Source organism: Diabrotica undecimpunctata, chromosome 5, assembly GCF_040954645.1.
Source record: "Diabrotica undecimpunctata isolate CICGRU chromosome 5, icDiaUnde3, whole genome shotgun sequence".
In the NCBI taxonomy this organism is placed as follows: domain Eukaryota; kingdom Metazoa; phylum Arthropoda; class Insecta; order Coleoptera; family Chrysomelidae; genus Diabrotica; species Diabrotica undecimpunctata.
Window position 1 is genome coordinate 12,094,269 of NC_092807.1, and position 24,282 is coordinate 12,118,550.

General features: G+C 33.5%; 2 protein-coding genes across 3 annotated transcripts in view; one reads left to right on the forward strand and one right to left on the reverse strand.

Moving 5' to 3' along the window:
- The window catches only part of dsb (scavenger receptor class B member debris buster), a 346,326-nt gene that overhangs the window by 179,163 nt on the left and 142,881 nt on the right, over positions 1-24,282 (reverse strand). The gene's annotated exons all lie outside the window — the stretch shown is intronic.
- On the forward strand, positions 19,428-19,880 carry LOC140442087 (uncharacterized). Its single transcript, XM_072533159.1, has one exon. The coding sequence runs from the start codon at positions 19,428-19,430 to the stop codon at positions 19,878-19,880; it is 453 nt and encodes a 150-aa protein (XP_072389260.1).

Sequence of the window (24,282 nt, forward strand, 5' to 3'; positions counted from 1 at the left end):
TACCGAGGCACATCAACAGGCAGAACAGGCGGTATTGGATTCTTAATCAACAAAAAATGGAATCGAAGAATAATAGAAATAACTCAGATAGAGTAGCTGGCTTAACCTTACAACTATCAAAGAGATACAATATACAAATCTACGTCCCAACGATTACTTACACTGAAGAAGAAATGGAGGAATTCTACAGTAACATAAATGAAGCATTAAATAAATATTAATTAATATATCAATCTGGCTCCTTACTTCCAGAAATCAACAGAAGAATGAAACTGGGCACCTTTTGATAGAAATTCAGTTATATTCAAATCAAAAATGCCAATCCATCTGAAGAAAAGAGCATTCGATCAGTGTATACTACCAATCATGACATACGACTGCGAAACTTGGACACTAAAGAAAGAGATAATATCGAAACTTAAAGTCACTCAAAGGTCAATGGAGCGATGCATGCTAGGTATAACAAAAAAAGATCAAAAAAGAATAGAAGAGTAAGATGGTTTATGCGCATTTCTGGTTCCCTCAGTTTGATCGGTGTTATATCATCTACTGCACAAATCACGCGATGAAGAGTAGATATCTCAGCCTGCACCTAAAATTAAGCTCTTAAATTAGTAATTTGTTTTTCTAGTTGCACACTTATATCCATAAGTCCTCGTCCTTCTAAATACCGCGGTAATGTCGTTCTTTCTACTGAACTTCGAGGATGGTGTTTTTGTGCCTTTGTGAGGTGTGTTCGTACTTTTCGCTGAAGATTTTCTATATCCGTTTTTGTCCACTTAACAATACCAAATGAGTAGCTAAGCGCGGAACATGCATAGGTGTTTAGTGCCTTAAACAAATTTTTACTATTAAGGTGTGAACGAAGCAGTTATTTTACCCTTCATATAAACTCAGTAGTTATCTCAGTTTCCATTTGCTTATGGCCAATCTTCCGCGCTTGCTTTATTCCAAGGTATTTATACATATCATTTTCACCCATGGCCTCGATGTTCTGGCAGTTTTGCATATCGAATCCACCGGACTGAGCCTTTCCTTTGATTATATTTAAGACACCGCACTTGTCAAGGCCGAAGTGCATACTAATGTCAATAGAGACATTTTCCACTGTTTTCAGCACCTGATCCAGGTGGCATCGAGTAGAAGCCAATAGTTTTAAATCATCCATATACAATAGATAATTAAGCTTTGCCACAACAGTAGTGTTATTTTTGATGCTAAAACCTGTGTTAGTTGAGTTCAGTAGCTGGGATAGGGGGTTCATCGCTAGACAAAACCACAGTGGGCTCAACGAGTCTCCTTAAAATATGCCCCAGTTGATTGCAATATTTTCAGTTTCGATATTACTTTCACCAGGTATTTGAAGGTGAATTTTTGTCTTCCAATCTGACATTATATGTTTTAAAAAGGTCTATATGTATTATCATCGACTTTATATATTTTTAATATATCTACAAGCCATTCATGCGGCACTGAATCAAACGCTTTCTTGTAGTCGATGAAAGCAGTAAAGAGATTCCTTTTTTTGCTATATGCTTGGTTAGAAATGACAGAGTCGATAATAAGTTGTTCTTTGCAGCCCATGGAACCCTTAGCGCACCCTTTTTGTTAAGGCTCTATGATATTGTTTAGAGCACAGTGTTGGTAGATACGCCGGGCTACACAGGATGTGAGCAATTTATACAGAGTTGGAAGACAACTAATTGGCCAATACTTGGCTGGATCTTGTGTGTTATTTTGATCTTTTGGTATTAAATAAGTTGTTTCCTGGGTTAGAAAAGATGGTATTTCCTGCGAATTAGAAATACTGTAATTAATTAATGCTCATAAGCACTCATGAATACCCCAGAACTTCTTGAGACAAAAGTTCTGAATACCTTCTGGTCCAGGAGATTTCCATATTATGAAGCTGTTTGATAATATTTGAAACTTTTTCAGTAGTAAAGGATTCGTAGGGAACAGTAACGTAGTGTTGGCAGTTGTGCGCCGTATCTTTGACCCATTCAGCATTGGTGTTAAAAGCAGCTGGTGTGGAAAGTTGATTTCCCCAAAACTCATGGATTTCTTCTTAGCTTGGGTGCGATTGATTGGCACTTTCTGCAGTAGAATTGATTTTCCGATAGAACGCCTTCTCGGCATTCTCAAAAAGCATATTGTCGGATTTTCGTTTGTTACTAATTTTGTATCTCCTTAGCCGGCCTGAGTAAATGGAAAGTTTTTGTTTTAATGTATCCAGACACTGTTGTTCTGTGTTGTTTGCTGGATTATATTGTGAGTGTCTTGCGGTGGTTATCATTATTTCTTCAGCTCTTCTGATTACTTGTCTACTTGTTGTCCCTCGAACATATTCCGTGATTTGACCAATGTCCTTACGTAATGCTTCAATTTTAATTAGCAGCCGTTTTTCCCAAGGTGCAACTCTGTTATCTGTCCTTTCGATATTAGTACCCCGTCGTGTTCTGATCTTATTGCCCATAACATTAGCAATTACTGTTGCTGCACAATAAATCAGCATATGCAAATATTCTAATGTATGAGCTTCCACGATATAATTGGGTAGACTCATAAATTGTAATAGCGCACCTAGTTTCTTACAAGAGTTTATTTTTGGTAGCGGTGGTCTGCTAAGTGGGTTTGTTCCATTAAACTCTTATACGGCACGTGCCATTTCTCTTACTAGGCTATCGTGCAACTCGTTGTTGTCCTGCTGCGTATTTACAGGTTGGGTTTTTTGCATGAGAGGCTCAGGAATCTGCTCATTAGGGATTTCATTATGGACTTGATCCAGAACTAGCTCTTGGTTATGAATCTCCCATTCGACTTCTCTTCTGATGGTATGGCGTCTAGTCTCTGGGATAAGATTATTTCTTATAATTACCCGGTATTGATCTGCTATTCGCTGTTCAGAGACTTGAATCTCTGGGTACTCCCTGCAAAATACGGCATACAGATGTTGTCGATAGCCGATCGTTTTTCGACCGAGGTTCGTCACCTTGTAATAGAGAAGCAAAATGTTTTCATTTATAGACACAGTCCATTTCATGCGCTGCCTCGGTCGTCCCGCTTGAGTGACGCCGGCTGATGTTCCAGCTCAGCACCTTCAGCGAGTAGAGCTCTTGTTGTTTGGCTTCCTTGTGGTTATTGTTGTTGGGCTGTAGCTGATTGTATGACAGGGGCCCGCCTTCTCAACACCCTGCCACCGGCGTTTCGCATGTTGTCATGTCCAGCGCCGGCTCCAGACGTGCCCTGGCGATCCCCAGGCAGCGACCCTAAACGTAAATCATTAATCTCCATTTTCATGGGTGTGCATTTTATAAAATGCATTTTACCTACTGCCAGGTGTCAGCTTTTGTTCCACGGCAGGTAACCCTGCTACCCTCTGGGTATCCATGGTAAAAATACCCAGAAAGTATCAGGCGCCCTCATTCGCAGGGGGCCGCGCCTGATATTGGAACTGATAAAAACTAGCACAGGATATTTAATATTATTATTTAATATTATTATTTACTATCTTTTTACTTCTGAGGAATATTAATATTTTTCTTTTTTTTTTGAATACTTACAATTATATAATATTCATTATATTATTTAAATTATTAATAAAACAGCATACAGAAGGAGCCTATTTACTATATCTTTAACTGTTTGTTTGTTAACAATAATTTAAAGACAAAACATCCGAATCAATGTGATTTAATAACTGCACAATCTGGGACTGGAATATTATCGCCCACTTAACCATTTTGCGGTTTTGTTTACAACTTTACACTTATTTAGTGAAAGTGTTACACAGTTATAACGCCTTAACGTTTATTAAATAACACAATTTATAGGCAATAAACTAGTAATTTTACGAACTATTCGGATTCTCTATACATATATTCCAAGAAAATTGAAATTTAAGGCTTGCTATTATATATATGAACCATTGTATTGACGAAGTTTCAAAGAAAAACAGAAATAAAGTGATTTAGCCATGTATAAAGAATACCTGCCATAAGACACAAATTACACAAGTTACATAATGGATATCAGGTGGATAAAGAAAGTACAGAAGCCCCGGCGACGTTGAAGAAGTTGAGTAGGCACATATTTGAGACATGGAGGTATAGAACAAGATGGCCGGAGATCGAAAATCGTAGAAATAAAACATTTTAGACCAATTTCAAACCAAGTAACAAAACCAATTAAAATTTATAACACTTTTGAAGTTTTATATCTTTTATTTCAAAATTACTGCATTCTCTACTCTTGTTCTAGATTTGAATAAATGTATACTGCAGTCTTGTACACATTTCAAGTCGTATATAATTTTGCAAAAGTAATAAACTTATTGAGGCAGAAAAAAATTCTTGTGTTGTAAGTGATACAGTTTCATTAAAGGAAATATAATGATTTTACGAATTCACTGTTGATTAAGAATGTAATAAAGTTTCTTCATTATTAATAATTTCATTTGCTTTTAGTATACATTGAGATATCACTATTGGTATTCTATAGGCATTTAAAACTGATTGCCTAGTACAAGGTAAGTTTTTCTAAATAAAATCTAGAACATAGAAAAAAAAACATGTAGATTTATTTTGTTATAAATAAATTTATGTATTTATAACAAAACTAAAGCATCTTTTGGATTTGTTAATACGGTATTTAGGTGCCTCCATTCGAGTTCCATAAATTCCCAATTTATGGAATAAATTCATTATTTCAGAAACAAACGACTTTTAAAAAAAAATCTTAAAACAATCAATTTTATTTTTTGAATGGCCATCGACTGCTATATATGTGTTGGACATTACGTCATCAGTGTCGGCGTAATGACGTAATCGACGATTTTTTTAATACAAACCGAGGTCACGCGACAGCTCATTTGAAAGATCTCCTTATCGCCTTTGCAACGATATAATCATTTGAATATTTATTTCCACAGGGTTCACCAAAATTATGAACTTTGTTAAGTAACATAGAGTTACAATAAATATTCATTCACTGAACTAAAATACACTCAGAAACGCCACTGGGAATAAAACAAAATAGTGTTTTTTTCTGGTTCCGAAAAAAAATATATTGATAACAAACAATGCTACAATATAATCTGAAATTAATTATTGTAGTAACTATTCCAAGTTATTTTTCAAAAATATTTAAATCAATATTGTCATTGACTCGTCTTAATTTGTCAATGATCTGTGAATCAGTCTAATAATAGACGTCAAATTTTTACTCTTCGAGTTTTTTGCCGACATTAATAACATCATTTACAAAAATGAAACTAACAGAAACAGAACGAATCGAGATTTTAATCATGATTGGTTATAGAGATAGAGTGAGGACTCAAGCAGAAGTTTAGCAGACTCAATGCTAAATACCAAAATCGCGAACCAATCACTCAATCAACAGTAAGTAAAATTGAAAAAAAAAATAGAGAAACGGGCCATGTTAAAGATCTTCCTAAAAATGGTAGAAAATCAATATCCGAAGCCAAGAAACTGGACGTTGTACTGGCGTTTCAAGAAAATCCCCGTACCAGTTCTAGGCAGGACACATTAGATAATAATGTCCACCAATCAACTCTTGTAAGAGTGCTAAAAAAGAAGAAGTGACCTCCATACAAAGTACGTCTGATCCAGGAGCTATTAGAAGATGACTTTGATAGAAGAATCGAATTCTGCAAAACCGTTATGAAAAAATGTAACAGAGATCAAGGTTTCATACAAAAGGTACTTTTTTCTAATGAAGCGTTTCTTATGCTGAACGATCACGTAAATCGCCAGACATATCGATACTGGGCAAGTGAAAATCCACATTGGATGGAAGCTACGTGTTTTAAGAGTTTTTTTAAAATCGTTTGTTTCTGAAATAATGAATTTATTCCATACATTTGCATCATTTTGTATGGTATACATATCTTAAAGAAATAAAAAATTTTATTGAGACAGAACTTCGAAAGAAAATGGTAATGGTTCAAAGATTACCATCTTTGTATTTATAACAAAACCAAAGCATCTTTGAGATTTGTTAATACGGTATTTAGGTGTTCCATAGGTTAAAAAAAATTGCTTCATTCGAAGCCGAGTAAATTCATTACTTTACGTATACCGATTTTGCACGTTGAAATTCAATTTTTTTCAACCTAGTTTTTTTGGTATTTTCACGCGCAATACCGATCGTTTTTATTATTATAGTATATGTTATGCATATCTTGAAGAAATAAAAATTTTTATTTAGAAAGAACTTTGAAAGAACAAGGTAATGATTCAAAGACTACCATCTTATTGTTTATAACTTTGTCGCAAATGCTGGTTAACTTTGACCGGTTGTTTCAAAGGAACCACTGCTCGTAATTCAACTTTTTTTTTAATTCTTAATTCCAAAAGCGTCTTGCAGAGTCCTTTTAAATAACTTTTTTAAATTTAATTAAAACTAATAGTTACCGCGATATTCTCTTTGTTTATTTAGCCAAAAAATTGTTTTAAATTTAAAACATTCTTGATACAGCCCAAATAATCTTATTTCATTTCTATAAAGTGCATTAGATAGGTGGAGTGCTTTCTTATATGTAAAAAAATTGACAACCTTGTATATTAACTTGTTTTTCTTGTGCAAGATTTTGCACAATTTCACTTAAAAAAAAAATTATATTTCAAAATTAGTATGCGAAATCTATTAAATCGAAATTATTAAAATTGGGTTGTCTGTTCTAATATATTATAAAGATTTTCTAGGTTAATTATGAAAGTCCTAAGTGCAATTAAAGCAGCTGAAAAATATTTAATATGAAAAGGCTTGTTTCCCCCCTTTTTTTGTAGTTATTGCTATTTTGCAGCAAGGGTAATGAATTTAAACATTTTTAAGCAGTCGTATACACATTAAGCACATCCTATAAAAAATTCAATTATCACTATTTTATTTCATTACGAGTTTTCTCCAAATTGAATCTTTTAATCATTTTAATTTTTTATTAATATTTCCGAGGAAGGATAAGTGAATTATTATTAATAAAGTTATTACACATATTTTTCTTGCAAAAATCAGAATGCCACCTCTCACATGCACCTCAAAACAAATCCAAACTGGTCTATACTGAACATCGAAAGTTATACTGGAACTAGTTTTTAATGGGCGATCTGAATAGCAGACACTCTCAATTTGGTGATACCTTCACAAACGTTCCCGGCAGAATACTCTCACACGTTCTTCTAGAGCTGCTCATTTTTAGAGTCACCAATAAAAAAGTCACGTTCTTCAATCACTGAGGAATGTTCATACTCGACCATATATTTTCCACGAACAGATTGTTACATAGGTTCGACAATGTATGTTTCATTGGAGATTCAATAACTACTGACCACCTTCCCCTTCTAGTCAAAACTGACTTCAATTCTCCTCCAGCCATAAGAACTGCTATCTACAAGCAAGATTATTGTAAAGCAAATTGGGAACTTTCCCAAGAACACATTAACCAAAACCTCCCAGAGTTAGGCAATATGTCAGTACATAACCAAGTTGACTCAGGGATTTCCAAAATTGATAAGCATCTTCAAGAAGCCTCATCTATTGCTATTCCAATAACACGATATAGTCTATATATTCCACCTCTCCCACCCAATATTATCGCACAAATCAAAACAAAACGTAAATTGATCAGAGAGTATAAAAGATTCCGAGACCCCCTCATCAAAGCAGAGTATAACAGGCTCTCGGCGTCGATAAGGTTAGGAGTTAACAGGCTAAAACAATTACAGTGGATGCGTGTAACGGCCAACCTGGACTACCGAGAGGGTGCTAGATTCTGGAACCAATTCAAAGTCCTAATTAAGCAAAAAAGTTAGCTACGTTCATATCTCACAGTCAATAACATCATTTTTTAGAAATCCACAAGATAAGGCTGAAGCCTTCAAAAATACACTCCTGGCCTCACTCGTTTCCCCCAATAATCACAATTTCAATGAAAAATCCAATAGGGAAGCCGAACGGAGAGTGAAAGATATATTCTATTACCCTCAGGGCCCCATCCTCACCCGATGATGGCCCCTGTGACTGAGATCACCGTCAGGCAGATATGTAACATTGGTAAAAACACATCTCCTGGCCCAGATGGCACTTATAGAAGAAGCCTTAAAAATCTTCCAGAATCCCGTTGCTGACCAATATAATCAATGCATGTTTTACGCTAAGCTATTTTTATATTCCATGGAAAGTGGCCAGCGCAGTTATGATTCCCAAACAAGGGAAACTCCTAATTAACCCGGAATCGTACAGGCCCATTTCTCTACTGAGCACCCTAGGTAAAGTCTACGAGAGGATCCTTAAGGAAAGACTCATAGAATTCCTAGACGTTCACCTCGCCATTCCAAGCTTCCAATTCGGATTCAGGGCTGGACATTCCACGCAAAATGGATTGGTTGAAGCAACATCTTTCATTTCACAATTAATTAATGAAAGGAAACACGTCGTAAGCATATTCCTAGACGTCCAGAAGGCACTCGATCAGGTCAGATCGATCAGATTGAAAAACCTTGCTACATTGCTTACACCTTTCGTTAAGCTAATAAATTCCTATCTCTTCAATCGGACGATCAGGATCAAAGTTGGCGACATTTTATCCACATCCTTTACTCCACAAGCTGGAGTATCACAGTCTACAATGGTGACATCCCCCGCCCGCAGTATAGATCGGAAACCCTTCTGTAATAAAATCTGTATGCGGATGACACTGTACTCCTCACGTCAGGGTCACATGACGAGCGTGGACAATTGTCTGTATTCGAAAGAGCGTAAAACTATTTAGATCGAGTCATTAGGTGGTGCAATAAATGGAGAATGGCCATAAACGCCTCCAAAGCACAACTTATTTTATTCAAATCATCCAATTTTCGCGATGTTCATGGCCGGATAACTTTGTTAGGAGAGCACCTTATTCTCAGAAACTCGGTTTACTATTTGGGAGTTCATTTTAGCAGGACTCTTAACTGGAAAACCTACATTTAAGATACCCTAGACAGGGTGTAGACAACATTATTGCACACCTACAAAACCATTATAAGACCGCTAATCGAATACAAGGAATGCGTCTAGGCATCACTGAACAGCCGCCAAATTAACACCATCATGGCCACCGAAAGAAAAATCCTTAGATTCTGTATGAAGAAGTGCAGATACTACTCATTAGAGCATATACATCAGCTAGCCAATCTAACACCGATTAAGGACAGAATCATATCCCTCAGCAGGAGGTATGTCCAACAACAGAGCCAAACAAATTGTAAAGACGCCTTGTAATTGCCGAGGACAAATACTCACCAGGGTTCCTAAAAGAAAGGTTTTGTTCCCTCCAGCTAAATTTCTACACAACACTGGACACAAACTTTCTGATGAGTATTTTGATATTCTAGAATCATTCCCCATCCAATATCGCAGCTAATAACTGCATGCCAAAAACGCTGATAAGGAGCCGTTGGTAGTATGGCTGGTAACCCCAGAAGTACCACCAACAATTCTTCTTGTGCGCTTCACCATATCGTCCACACCACACACGCCACCTTCTGAACCCCAGCTTTTTAGCAATCCACCTACATCTCCACAAGCATTCGACATGACGTTTACCACACCCCCCTTACTCCTGAAAAAAAGGAGTAACTCTTCCTTGAAAAGGCACGGAGCCTAAACAAGGTTAAAACATTGGAGCGATCGAACCAAACTACTCAAATTTGTATATGATCTGAAGGAAGTCAAATTTTTACAATAGAAACCAAATTTTTGCATCCAAATTTATTTTATCTTATACGCATAAAACCAGTGCAATTTTATTTTTTGACAATGAAGACAACAAGGCAAAAAACATTTCTGGCGAACATGTAGAGATATAGTATACTTCGTATAAAATACAACAACTCTTTGGTGGATAATTTATAATAAGGAGAATAAAAATAATTTAGAAGAAGAACTATAAAAAAAAGAAATGATGTTAGTTCACATTATTATATAAAATTTCTGTATACAAATTATAAAGATGTACGGTCTTTATAATAGAAATAAAATATGAAAAAAAAACATAAAGCGAAGTATTTACTTACTGAAAATAGGTGTAGTATAATAATATCGTACGTACCTGTAAAGAAAAAATATTATTAATATGACAGCTGAAAAAGTATTAATTTATGTTAAATTAATTAATTAATGTAAAAGTAATATGCATTTGTAATTGTCAAGTAATAATAGTAGTATCGCAAAATAAAATAGTAATCTACTATTAGATGGTAACACTTTGCCGCCAATGGTATGCAATACGCATCTTACCATTCCGTATGTGTTTAGCACCTAGGACTTTTCTATTGGTCCTTTGCGGCACGCGGCCATGTTTCAACCAATACGCGGTGAGGTGGCAAACACGTATATGGAATTTTAAATTATCGTAGACCAAAAAAAGACGACTTATTAAAATTAGTTAAAAGGAGACTGATTTTAAAATATTTGTAATGTATGTATGATTAAAGAAAACGAAAACAATGTAAAAGGAAATAAAATAAAATATTTAAATAAATTATAAAAAAATTTAAATCTTTAAAATGTAATATTTATGCGAACTTCAATGTCCTTGGCCATGTTTAGTTGCATTTGTTCGATTTAGTGCGATGTTGGATGAAAGATTGTAACGCCCTTTTAACCTTTTTGTAGAAGGTTCATCTTTAAGTGGTCGTCCAAGTGGTAATCTTTTTGACCCTCTAGTAACTCTCAACTTTCTTCGGATGATTAAAGTTGTTTGCACTCTTATCAAAGAATATAGACGCTTAGCGTTAAGCTTAGCTATAAGCTTAGCTATAAGCGTCTATATTCTTTGCTCTTATATTGGTCCTGTCTCCAAATTGCCTTGCCAAGGAACTTCCTGCCGTATTTAAAAAAAATTTCCGCAGCCGTTTTTGTTTTAATATGGGAGAATCCTTTGTGCAATAATTTTAACGTTGATGAATCAGTTCGAAATGTAACATGTTTATCTTGTAGTGTATTCATAAAAATCTGCAAAAGAAAATCTGTAAAAGATTAGCGGGAATACAGTGTAGGTGTACAATTCTAATAGTTTAAATTTTATAATATAATCCTATACATTTTAAATATTTTTCCAAATCAGCATAATTTAAGTCTGTACCTAAGAGTTTATTGATATTGTTTGGAATATTGAACCTGATGCGTTCATTTACAAAAAGTGGACAGTCAATTAAAAAATGTTTAACACTGTTTGTTTCATCACAAATGTCACATTTAGGGGGATTATCTCTGGTAAAAAGGTACGAATGCATATATCTTGTATGGCCTAAACGTAGACGAGTAGTGATGGTTTGCAGTTATCGGTTTCGAGTTCTAGGTAGCCATGGATAAACATTGTCTTTAATTTTCCGTAGTGTTGTCTGTGAATAATTCCATTCTTGATTCCACTTACACGTAATTAAATTTTTTTATAGACATTTTTATATCACCCGCAGGATATCACTTTACTCACGCACTGGTCTGCAGCTTCGTTTCCATCAATACCAATATGAGGTGGATCCATATGAAGGTAATGCGTCTGGAATTTTCTTCAGCTTGCTTTAGTTCAGCTTTTACCATTTTTTCTAGGGGGCTTTTAGGATACATATGATTTAAGGTTTGTAAAACACCAAGGAAATCACTTAGAATCAAGCATTTTGGTATTTTATTATTGTTGATATGTTCAAGAGCTTTGAGTATTGCATAAAGTTCAGCGGAAAACATGCTGAAATATTTGGGCAGTCTGAATTAAAATTGATTGTTAGACGTTATACACGCAGCACCAACTCCTGTGTTGCATTTGGATGCATCTTGTTAGTAGTTATTACAGTAAAAATTAATAATAATTTAAGTAATGGAAATTAAAAATGAGTCTTCAACGCGTAAAAAAAGCGTGGAATGCGTAATATCAGTGAATATAAAAGAGAAGTTATTGAAAACTCTAGAGTTAAAGGGTCTCCCTATAAACGCTGGAGTGGTGCCTTGGCGCCTGAAGTGAACCAAGAACCAGACTGCAAGTAAGCCTTAAAGCTTTAAAATATTACTGACTAGCTAAACAGTATCTAATATTTTATTATCGTAATTTTAATGATACTTATTTTTAGATGTCGCTAAAAATGCTTTTTACGAATTTCTGAAGAAACACGCATTCAGTTATTCCGAAACTTCAGGAGCCTTAACACCAAGAACGATATTGTTTGCTACAATCGCTTATTTCAGTCCATGAAGATATTTCTTGCAAGCCTGATAGACTAGCTTCTTTTGAATATACAATTCAGGGACCAACAGGTACAAATAGAATCTATAGAAAAGCATTTATTGCCATTTTTGGCATTACCAATGATCGGTGGCTCCGCTTAACCACGTTAAGACGAGAGGGGCAAGTTCCTATAGATAAACGAGGTAAAAATCAATCTGGCAATGCGAAGTCAGGACATGTTATAGATTCAATCATACAACATATTGCTTCGTTTCCGGTGAAAACTGCCCATTATTCTAGTAGAGAATATAGGTATCTAAATGAAAAATTAAATATTTTTATAATGTATAAGTTGTTTAAAGAGGTTCACCCAGAACAAAACGTTAAATATTCATATTATAAAAAGATTTTTAAAGAAAAATTTTCATTATCTTTCGATCGCCCACAAGTAAAAATAAACTAAAATAAAAAGTAAATTCTTAAATGCAACAGCAAAAGGAGTGGCCCTGGCAGAAAAAACTGTTCATAAGAAACGGGCAAACAAATTTTATAGCAAACTTAAAACCATTTCAGAACTTTGTAAAGGAGATGATAATGTAGGTGGTGGTATTTGCATTGATTATATGCAAAACCTGCAACTACCGGTTATTTCTGTCCAGGAAACATTCTATTTAACACAACTTACTCTATTCATAATCTGAAAGATGATATTATGAGGAACAGGAACTAAAGGGCCTAATGAAGGTGTATCATTTTTATTACATTTTCTTGACAACAATCCAGAATTTAAAAATATTAACCATTTTCACTTCTTTTCTGATGCATGTGCCGCCCAGAACAAGAACCATACAATATGTAGACTTTTTTCTGCATTAGTTTCAACCAATAGATTCAAAAAGATTGAACAATATTATGCCACACGGATACATTCATTTCTACCGTGTGATCGGGATTTTTCCGTTCTTAAAAGGAAATTTAAAAAATCAGACAAGATTTACACGTTAAAAGAGTATGTAGAGCTTATAATAACATCTAACAAAAGAGTTTAAACCGACTTACTGTAGTTTTGCCGAATTCTGATAACATATTGAACTTTAAAGGATGGTGGCCCACATATTTTAAAAAGACGATGCTCTCCAATGAATCTTTGGGCAGAAATATTCCAAGAGATCATATAAGGACATATTCCTATTAATATAAAGAAGATGCAAGACTTGAGAAAACTGGAAAAGTATCTACCAGATAATGAAGAAGTCAAGGACTTTTACGGAGAAATTTTTAATTTGCCAACATGCGAGGGAGATTCATTTGAATTAATACAACCAGATGAGTGATTACTACTGATATATTATTATGTATGCCCATATTTTTGAATGAATGTTTATATAAAACATGTTTTCTTATTTTTACATCCTTGAAAAATGTGTATATTTCAAAAACCCCAAAAATCTACAAAAGTAAAAAGGAAAAAAAAACATATAAAAAGGTAAAATTCACCACTTTTTTATGCAAACTGATTAAAACACATTAATCTCGTGATTTTCTTACAACAGCAAAACAGGTTTTTTAAAATATTTCATGAAACAAGGTTTTTTCTAATTTCTCAACATTTTATAAAAATGGAATTATGGGGTTTCTGAAATATGTAATTCAAATATACGTAATATCGACCTATAATCTTTACTAGCTTGAGTTTAATATAATTATTAAGTAACTAAATTAGTAACTATAATTAGAACATCCGTCAAATAATTAGAGGATCAAGTTGGACTTCCACTAAGCAATTTTGTTTATCGCCTTCGAAATCTAATATACCAGTTTTAGAGCAACAACCTAAATGTACCATGTTTTTTTCCAGAAGTATATAAACTAAATAAAAACTATAAATTACGATGTTTAGCTTTTCGCCGAATAAATTTTTTATGTCATTTTTTAACGAGACGAGTATAGAGATTTGTTATATAAGCATAATTTAAAAAATGCAAATGTTTAGGTAAAATACGAAGTTCTTTGATACATATTTTGATAGTACACACGGTGTCCCAACGAAAATTTGTGCTCCCCTAAAACTCAACCAAATAATTTTTTTGCAAAGATAATTCTTGCAAGTTTAACCCTGTACTGAGGGTTGCGACCCCTAAGAATTTTTAAATGTGACAAGGAGACAAATGACATCTTTTAAACGGAGCTTTAAGTACGTAAATAACTAAGAGTTTTGGGGTTTCACTTAAGTGGTGAAAAGTATCATCACCAAAATAGCGTAATGGTATAGCTAGTTTTCTAGTTTTTTTGCAGGACGAGTATAAGAATAGCTGCTAAATCCTACAAAATTGTTACGATAAATATGACTCATATTTAACCTGTAAACATGTTATTATTCTAATAAGAATTTTCTAGTGGTTTCCCTAGATGGATACGATAAAACCGGTCTTCTTCTATGCCGTTCGAGACAGTTCAGGGGTCAGCACAGGTCAACATCCGCCCGCTTCGAAAGGAATCCAGAACAACTGTTAATAAATATATATAGAGGAATCTTCATTGTGTTAGACAGTCTGAATAATAATATCGAGTCGAGCTTTGAAATGTAACGCCCGTATTTTCGGAAATATAAATTGTAATAAATGTTGTAAATAAATTATATAATTATAGTATAAGATAAATTATTGTAATATTGTATAAATAAAGACTTTAATAAATTAAGTGTTAGAACATTTTTATAATAAATAAAGTTAATAAATTAGATTAATAGACTCATAAATTCTTCTATCCGCCAATATTGCTCGAATGTCGAATAAGAATACAATCAGCGAATGTGGTATTTGCGCTTAAAAGGAGAATTCGTTAATTACAATTTGATCAATGCAGATGCCTCTGCACATTGGCATCCTCTTCACAAAAAAATTTGATACTACTGCTCCCTTTTATTTACTTAGGTTCTCTTGATTAATAGTAACCTTTATGAAACTATACGCTTGTGGCATTTTTTATTTGTGCCCCATACATTGAGCTTTAAGAAATTATACAGCTACAGAGACACAAATTCTGAGTCAACCAATAATCTCCCTTAATTTCATGATGATAAACTAATGGATTAAAATAAAAATAACATATAAATATAAGTTATAATAATATAGTCTCCCGTTTTATACAAGTTTTATATAAGTTATAATATGTTGTAATAATAAACAAATAATTTGTTATAGCTCTTTTAATACAACGAATTTCTCAATTACGATATACACAGCAATAATGAAAAAGGCACAAATTTTAGTTGAGACACCATGTATTTTTTTGTTTAAAACGAATTCTAGTTAATTTACATAAAAAACCCGAAACATTTTTTTCTTAATTCAATTCATAATTTCTGACCAAAAATCTTGTTTTTTAATTGGATAATTTAAAACATAAAAACCTTATTAATATTGTAAATATTGATATTAAGATTAAAGAATAAAATTAAATATTAAAAAAACCAATAAAACAAATATCGGTGGCTGTTATAGATCTTAAATAACTCCAACATTATGCCGAAAAAATTTAACATCTCAACTTTTTTTAAATTTATTTTTGTCAAGCCGTTATTTTCTGCCACGTCAACCAGTGAATACAGTAAAAAAAATAGATCCACTAGCAATTCCAGACACTGCTCAGAAATGCAAGATATTAGAAATAATGATGTCAGAAATCTCCTTCTTAGGGAGCCTGTGCATTCCGAACGTTAGCGATCATTCTGGCTATGATGACTTTGTTGGGTGCTATACGGAATAGCTGTATTGAGGTCTTTCTATACCATGCTCTAAGGTTAGCAAGCCAGGATATTCTTCTTCATCCTGCGGCCCTTTTTCCTTCAATTTTACCTTGCAAAATGCATTGGAGTAGCTCATATCTTAGCCTTAATTTCTCATAATATGTCCAAAGTACTGCAGCTTACGGCCCTTCACGATGCTGACCAAATCCGCGGTTGTGTTCAGTCTCCATAGTACTTCTTCATTGGTGATTTTCTCTGTCCAAGGTATCTTTAGGATTCTTTTGTATAACCATTGCTCAAAAGCCTGAAGTTTTGATAGAGTTTCTGCCTTCAATGTCCACGTTTCTACTCCATACAGAAGCACTGAGTACACGTAACCTTTAAGAAGCCTTATTTTTGTTTCTAGGAAATGTCAGAAATCGTCGGAGCTAAAACATAAACTATGTACTTCCACTCAACTACCTAGTAGAAATCAAACTAAGAGTAAAAATAATACACGATAAAAAGAAAAGAGGTAGTAAATTAGAGAGATATGACGTGGAAAACCTTACAAATACACAACAAGCGGAGTATAGAGAAAACTTAAAACATGACTAGAGAAAAAAACAAAAACACACAATAATATAGACCTAATGACATACAACCGTATTTGAGTAAATGGAATAAAATCATAAAAGGAACAGCTAATGAGGTGATTGGAACGGTTCAGGTAAAACTAAAAGAACATTTGTTTGACGAAGGGTATTCTAAAATATCAAAGAGGAAAAACTAAGCATACCTAAGATTCCAACAAAGGATAGTAACAAAACAGTAACAATAGTCCAGGTTATGGTGGTAAAAATAGTAGAAAATTCAATTTTTTTTATATGCATCGATCTGCTTGAAATTTTGACAGTAGTTAAAAAATAGCTTAAAGGTCAAAATCTATTCTATGCCAATATGTGCTTTTCCTCTGGAGGGATTACCACCCCAACTCGGGGGTGTAAAAAGTTGATCGAAGATATATTAACCCTTTCATTACTGTGAAGACATATATGTCCGAGCGTATTTCAGAAAATCTGATGTCATCTGTTTGTCCCCAAAGCCCATGTTATTTAAACGCATACGTATTTTTAGACATTCCTTACTCATTATCTATAGAGCGTTTCACGTTAAGAAAATAACATTAGGCTTATTGAGATCAGTGTTGCCAAAACTTTCAGGAATGCGGTTTACTAGATTGTCGATATATTTTTCGAATTTCCATTTTCAATTAACATTTAACTGAAAAGTCAGAATAACAACTGCAGAACCACAAAGCCTTATTATCATTATGTAGTCTCAGAGAACGACATAAAATCGCTGACATACGCACACCGTATTATTTTAAGTTGCAATTAGTAATTAGATATATGCATTCCAAGCGGTCCGTTTATTTGCTTTTAAAGCTTTAATAGCCGGCAAAGTGCATGATTTAACTAAGCAATATTTTCTACTCATTTCTATAATTCATGGTATATGATATACTTACCGAAAAACAAATAAACTGTCGTTACTATAATTAAAATAAAATAAAAATATAGAATAGAAATAAAATAAAATTATCTTTTGTAAATACTATTTATTTAATTAAAATCATTTTCCCTACTTTTCATCTCTTGTTTCGAATGGGCACTTTTGGTCAATTACGTTAAAAAACGTTAATTTAATTCATGTCTGTGAAAACGAAAATACAAATTATACAACCCTGAATCGTGCTTGCGTTCAGCGTGGCATCGCTGCGCTTCTACGTCCATAAGAAATGCATGGCCCTATCTCCGCAATGTTATTTTCTTAACGTGGAACGCTGTATAGCAGTATGTATATAGTATGCATATCACGTCTGTAACCTATAAACTGATGTTAACTAAACACTTGCATCAACAACTCGTATATAATACAATTTTAGTAAAGAAAAAGTGGCTGCTCTGTGTTTTTAAAAGTTTATATATAATTTAGTTGCTGATTAACACATTTTAGAGATATATATTGTTTAATTTTGATATTGTTTTCATCGATTTTACCATAATTTCTAAACGGAACTCTGGTCTCCCAGTAGTAGTTTAAACCTGGTCGTATGTATCCCATTCGTATTGTTTGGTTGCAGCCTTACTATGGCACGTAGACGTTTTCTAAGACAAAAAGAGCTTCAAAAAGAAATTGAAAACCTCTCAAATATTTCTGAGTCCGATTAGAGACTGAGTCTGATTATGTACCGTTGACGATTCTGCCTCAGACTCTGATGAAGTACCTGACAATATTTCTGACCGTGCGGATGTAAACATCACTACTTCCGACTAAGAAATTTTTGATAACGCGGAAATATCTGAAGATAAGTGTGAAAGGAACGAATTGACTGCACAATGAGATATACCAAATATAACCTTTTGTCCGAAAAAACAAACTCCTACCCAGAGAAATGAGATAACAATACTAAATAAAGGTTTTCGTCCTGTTGATATTTTTCTAAAATTATTTCCGTGTAGTTTATTTATGCATATTGCTTTATTAATACAAATCATTTTTCATTAAAAAACTTTGCAGTTCAGCTTTCTTTGAAGATGTATTTGGTATCTTAGTGAGCTATCCCAAAATCTATAGTTCCATCGCTTCTTGCGATGATAGGGTTCATTTTTAACTATTTCTTATATAGTTGAAAGTAGCATTTATGTTAAATTAAAAGTGGAAATCATCGAATTTCTTATGCAGATTTTTTAGATTTTGTATATTTTTACATACACTCACACGCACATACACACACACACACACAAACACACACACAAACACACACACACACACACACACACACACACACACACACACACACACACACACACACACACACACATAAGTAAAATAATTTATAAATCTACTTATAAATTATCTTATATACTAAAACGCTAAGCCCTTTTCTTGTCCACCACTTTACTCAAAAACCATATTAGATAATTAATATATTTTCTCGGAATATTATTAGTATTACGTATGAGATTGTCAAGATATACTTTTTGTACAAAAATTCACTTCCGGTTTTGAGATGACCGGAAGTTAAAATTTACTTTAAGTTTTAGACCCCACAATGTTATATGGATCGAAAGGTCTCGTCGAGACGAATCTAAATATGTACTTCCGGTTGCGATCCGACACCGGAAGTGACCCGAAACGCGCATAAAACGTCAAGATAGAGCAAATCTGACACCGGATTCGTGATCAGCATGCAACATTAACTGCTAAATGATATCCATGTCGACATTTGATGAACTAAAAATTGCATTCCGGTTTTAAGGTCGACTTCCGGTTTCGTTTTTATTAGTCAAATCAATAGTGAATTCAACGTAGAGTTCAAAAATGTAAGTTCACGAAATTTTCATTTATAGTTTTTGAGTTATTGATAAAAATATTTTTAGTAAAGTAGAAAAATTTACGTTATCAAAAAACATGAGAGTCAACGAAGGTGAAGATAATTTTGCAAACTATCTTCTATTAATTGGAAACGGCACCGCTGGGGAAAATATCACCCTTCCTAATAATATCAAAGGTGAAGGAGACGTTGTTAAATTCGTATATGGCAATATTCAAAACTCTATCGCTGAAGGATTGCTTACAGAACTTACTATTCTTGCTCCAACTAACGATGATTGTTCACAGCTCAATCAAAAAGTTCTGTCTCTGTTAGATAGCGAAGAACGTGTGTATCTAAGTATAGATAAAGTACTTAGTGATGATATCAACAAACATTTAAGACTGCGTACAGAGTTTTTGAACAAAATTGAAGGATCAGGCTTACCAAGACATCGTCTTCCTCTAAAGGTTAATGCAGTTATTCTTCTAATGAGAAACATGAACACTGCTAAAGGTCTTATAAATGGAACACGTCTCAAAATAAAATAATTGCATACCAGTCGTTTGGAATGCGAGGTCTTAACGGGACAATCAACAGGACAAATCATTCTTCTACCTCGGATCAAACTTTCGCCAACTGAAGGAACCTTCAGTTTTTCCATGCAACGACTTCAGTTTCCAGTCCAATTAGCTTTTGCGATGACCATCAACAGAGCACAAGGACAAAGTATGAAGAAGGTTGGGATTTATCTTCCAAATCCTGTTTTTTCCCATGGACAGCTATATGTAGCAATGTCTCGATCCCGCTCATTTGATGGCGTAAAAGTTTACATAACTCCCGGTGCCAAGCAAAAGTTTTCAGAAAATGGAGACATTGTAACAAAAAACATTGTTTTCGACGAAATATTTCGTGATATTTAATACACTTTTTACTTGCATTATTATTGATGAATGTTATGTATATTCTTGCTTATATTGTTTGTATTAATCTCTTAATTTTTTTCGCAAAATAAAAATTTCATTTAAAAAACTCGATGTCGAGTTGGCCCGCTAGTAATTTTGTTATTTCGCAACTTATTTGTATTAAAGGTATTAGCAAATATATCATAATTTATTTATCAAATGTTATGGATTTCGCTATGTTTACATCATATTAAAAAATATGTTCTGTTCTGAATTCAAAATACTACTCTACACTCTCTACTAAGGAACTGCTTTCCAACTAACTTCCTTTCCAAACGCTTATCTTACTAAAGCGGTCAGAATCGCCGCATTTAAAGTGTTCTACTATATGTTACCGCGTCTTAAATAAATTAGTAAACCCTAAAATGAGAGAATACTCAAAAGCAGTTCTATCTCGATACGTAATAATATACAGTATGTTATATTTAAAATAAGGAAGTTTATAAGAAAATAAACTCAAAATATTTGAGATTAATTGGGCATATATAAAAATCTCTCATCTTAAACTATCAGATAATAATTATATCAGGTTCTTCTAAAACATCTTTTTGTAACTCTCAAAGAATCACGCCGTATATAAGGCCATATATGAAACCTTTATTTGCAAAAGTCTCTAATCGACAAAAAAATCAAAATTCCCTTTTTTTCGCCAAGTTAAACAAGTTTTCAATAAGAAACCTATAACTATCGTTAAAATCTTTTATAAATGCCTCTTTAGCATATAAAAGCAAATACACAGTTGCTGGTTATTTGCAAAACTCTTTCTTTGTATTCACAGTTTATTTGCAAAACTGCTTGTTTGCCGTCAACCAATAAGCACGCTATACGTGCTATACATTAATAGAAAAGGAAAAAAATAGCCGTTGTCGTAGAAACGAGTAATGCCATAATAAGTAAACAACCTACAGTTAGAAAATAGGTGTTGGTTGGATCATACAAGACTGGAAAAGTGAAGCAAAAAATTCGTAAAACTGCCTGGAGCCTGGCATTTCAAATTAAAAGTGAGATTAATTACTAAAGTGACACAGGAATGCCTAAACGTGTTTGTAAAAAAATATTCGTTTTCATCCATTCCGCCAGGTGAAGCACCACTAAGCAATAAACTTAAAGGTGATAAAGCTTCAATTATTAATTTTTTTGGATAAGCATTATGGTGAAAACTGGAGGAAACTACCAGAAGTACTTAAGGGCCGGTTGTACGAACGCTAATCAAAACTTGATTGTAATCACATATTTAATTGTAAGCAAATACGTCACAGCAGCAGCCAAAATTATTAAAAATTGCTTATTATTATTATTGATTTGTAAATAAAAATATGAAATTACCATCAGAAAGAGTTTAATTATGGTTTATTTTAAATTAAAACGCAAAATAATAAAATTGAATGAAATAAATCAGTCAACATAACCTCAAAATGTGACGTATTTGATTTTAATTAAATATTTGATTACAATCAAGTTTTGATTAGCGTTCGAACAATCGGCACCTAGACTTCTACAATAACCTTTTAAAGAAAACTGCTGTAAGTACAGTAAGAATTGAAAGTGACCAAGGTTTATGTAAAAACGAAAACGACACTAAACTCATTTAATTTTTTACCTGTTAATTCGGAGTTCTTTGAATAAAAGATACTTAAAACTAAATTTTGTTATTTGAAAACCTTTTTCTAATGTTTGTAACATATTATTGGGGTTTAATTAACATACTATTCAATAAAAAAAACTTTAATGCATTTCAGTCAATAATTTATTTGCAAAATTTTCTCTTTGCGAAAAACAAATTTTATCAAACAAATTCATCATTACGTGTTATTAATGGATATACAGTGTGGCACACCGAAAACGAAACAGAGGCATTTACTGGCAGATGATTCCTTTTTTGAAAAAACGCTCGGACCCGTCGATTTTGTTTTCGAGGGGGACACAAAATTGGCATAAAATCACTTTAACATTTGCAGCCCCTTAAGCGGGGGTGGCATCATCCCTAAAATCTTAAATAAAAAGGGGGGTCGAATGATCCATTATTTGAAAGGTCTTTCAAATCCCTTTATAATGATGTAAAATTCATGTATTCAATTCAGTAGTTTTGAAGATTTATTGATTTAAAGTTTAAAGTAGACTTTAATAGGTACATCAAATTAGTTTGTACTTCTTTCAGAAGAAATTTGAGTAAAAGCATTTTCTTGATAAGTAAATGCTTTTATTTACTACGCCCATGGTTTATTAATAATAAAAATAGCAATTGAAGTGTCCTTTGTGACAAAAAAAGTTGTGTCTTGAAGAAACATAAGTAGAGAATGCCACGTACTTATTTTAAATAGGAAATAGTACATTAGTTTGCGATTGATTTGACCAATCTTTGTTGTTAAAATATCATTTATTGCTTTATACATAAATTAACCATGGTATATTCCACGGCAGAAAGGGTTGAAATTATTGAAATATTTTTCAAAAATAATCAGTGCGCTAATAGAACAGCACAAATTTTTAATGAGCGACATGAGAACAATAATGTGCACCGAAAATATGTTCTAGAACTTGTAGCTAAATTTCAGGAAACTGGATCAGTCGCCAATAAAAAACGTAATATTGAAAATCCTATAAGGAACGAAGCAACAGAAGTGGGGGTTTTAGGGCAAGTTATTGTAGATCCTACATTAAGTACCCGCAAATTGCAAACTTCGTGTGGTGTTAGTCGACGTACTATCCAACGGATTCTAAAGGCCCATAATTTTCATCCGTATAAAATTCACCTTGTACAAGAACTTAATGAAGATGATTTTGATAAGCGATTAGAATTTTGTGAAGTTATGAGTGAACGAATTACAAACGATGAACAATTTTTATTTAACATTTGCTTTTCCGACGAATGTCCTTTTTTTTTAAATGGCGAAGTAAATCGTCATAATTGTCGATATTGGTCGGACTCTAATCCCAGAATTTACCATGAGGTACACACACAGCAGCCATAAAAATTAAATGTTTGGGCTGGCATTTTTGGCGATCATTTGGTTGGTCCTTTTTTCTTACCTGGAAATTTGACTGGTGAAATGTATTTGGAATTACTACAAAATGCCATAGATCCTGCGCTAACAGATATAATTGAAAATCAGAATGATGGTCGATACGTTGAGAATATGTTGATGTTCCAACAGGATGGTGCGCCACCACATTACGCATTAAGAGTTCGGCATTATTTAGATCAGACCTTTCCAGGTCAATGGATTGGTAGAAGAGGTGCCGTTGAATGGCCCCCAAGATCGCCAGATTTATCACCTTTGGATTTCTTTTTGTGGGGTTACTTAAAAAGCAAAATCTATGCTACTCAGCCAACATCCTTAGAAGATTTACGACAAAGAATTGTGAATGAGTCATCAAATTACTCCTCAAATATTGCAAAATGTCCGGCAACGTTTTCAGCAAAATCTTTATTATTGCATGGAAAGTAATGGTGGTCATTTTCAACATTTACTCGGCTGGCAGGTCAGTTCATTCTTTATTTTTTAACAACTTTGCTGCTATTTATTGATCTCCTCTTACGATGATGTATTTAAACTATAAATCAATAAATCTCCAAAACTACTGAATTGAAGTACATGAATTTTACATTATTGTAAAGGGAGTTGAAAGAGTTAAATGATGGATCATTCGACCCCCCTTTCTATTTAATATTTTAGGGATGGTGCCACCCCCGCTTAGGGGGCTGCAAATGTTAATATGATTTTATGCCAATTTTGTTTCCCCCTCGATAACAAAATCGACGGGTCCAAGCGTTTTTTTTTAAAAAGGAATCATCTGCCAGTAAATGCATCTGTTTCGTTTTCGGTGCGCCACCCTGTATTGTATTGGCTAAAAAATGTAATAATTCGAAAATATAATTTACATTAAAGCTACAATGTTTTTTTGTTGCTCCTGAAAAGTAAATCAAATAGTAAAGAGGAAGTTTTGCAAAGAACGGCCTCATATGTAATTTCTAACAATTTCATCT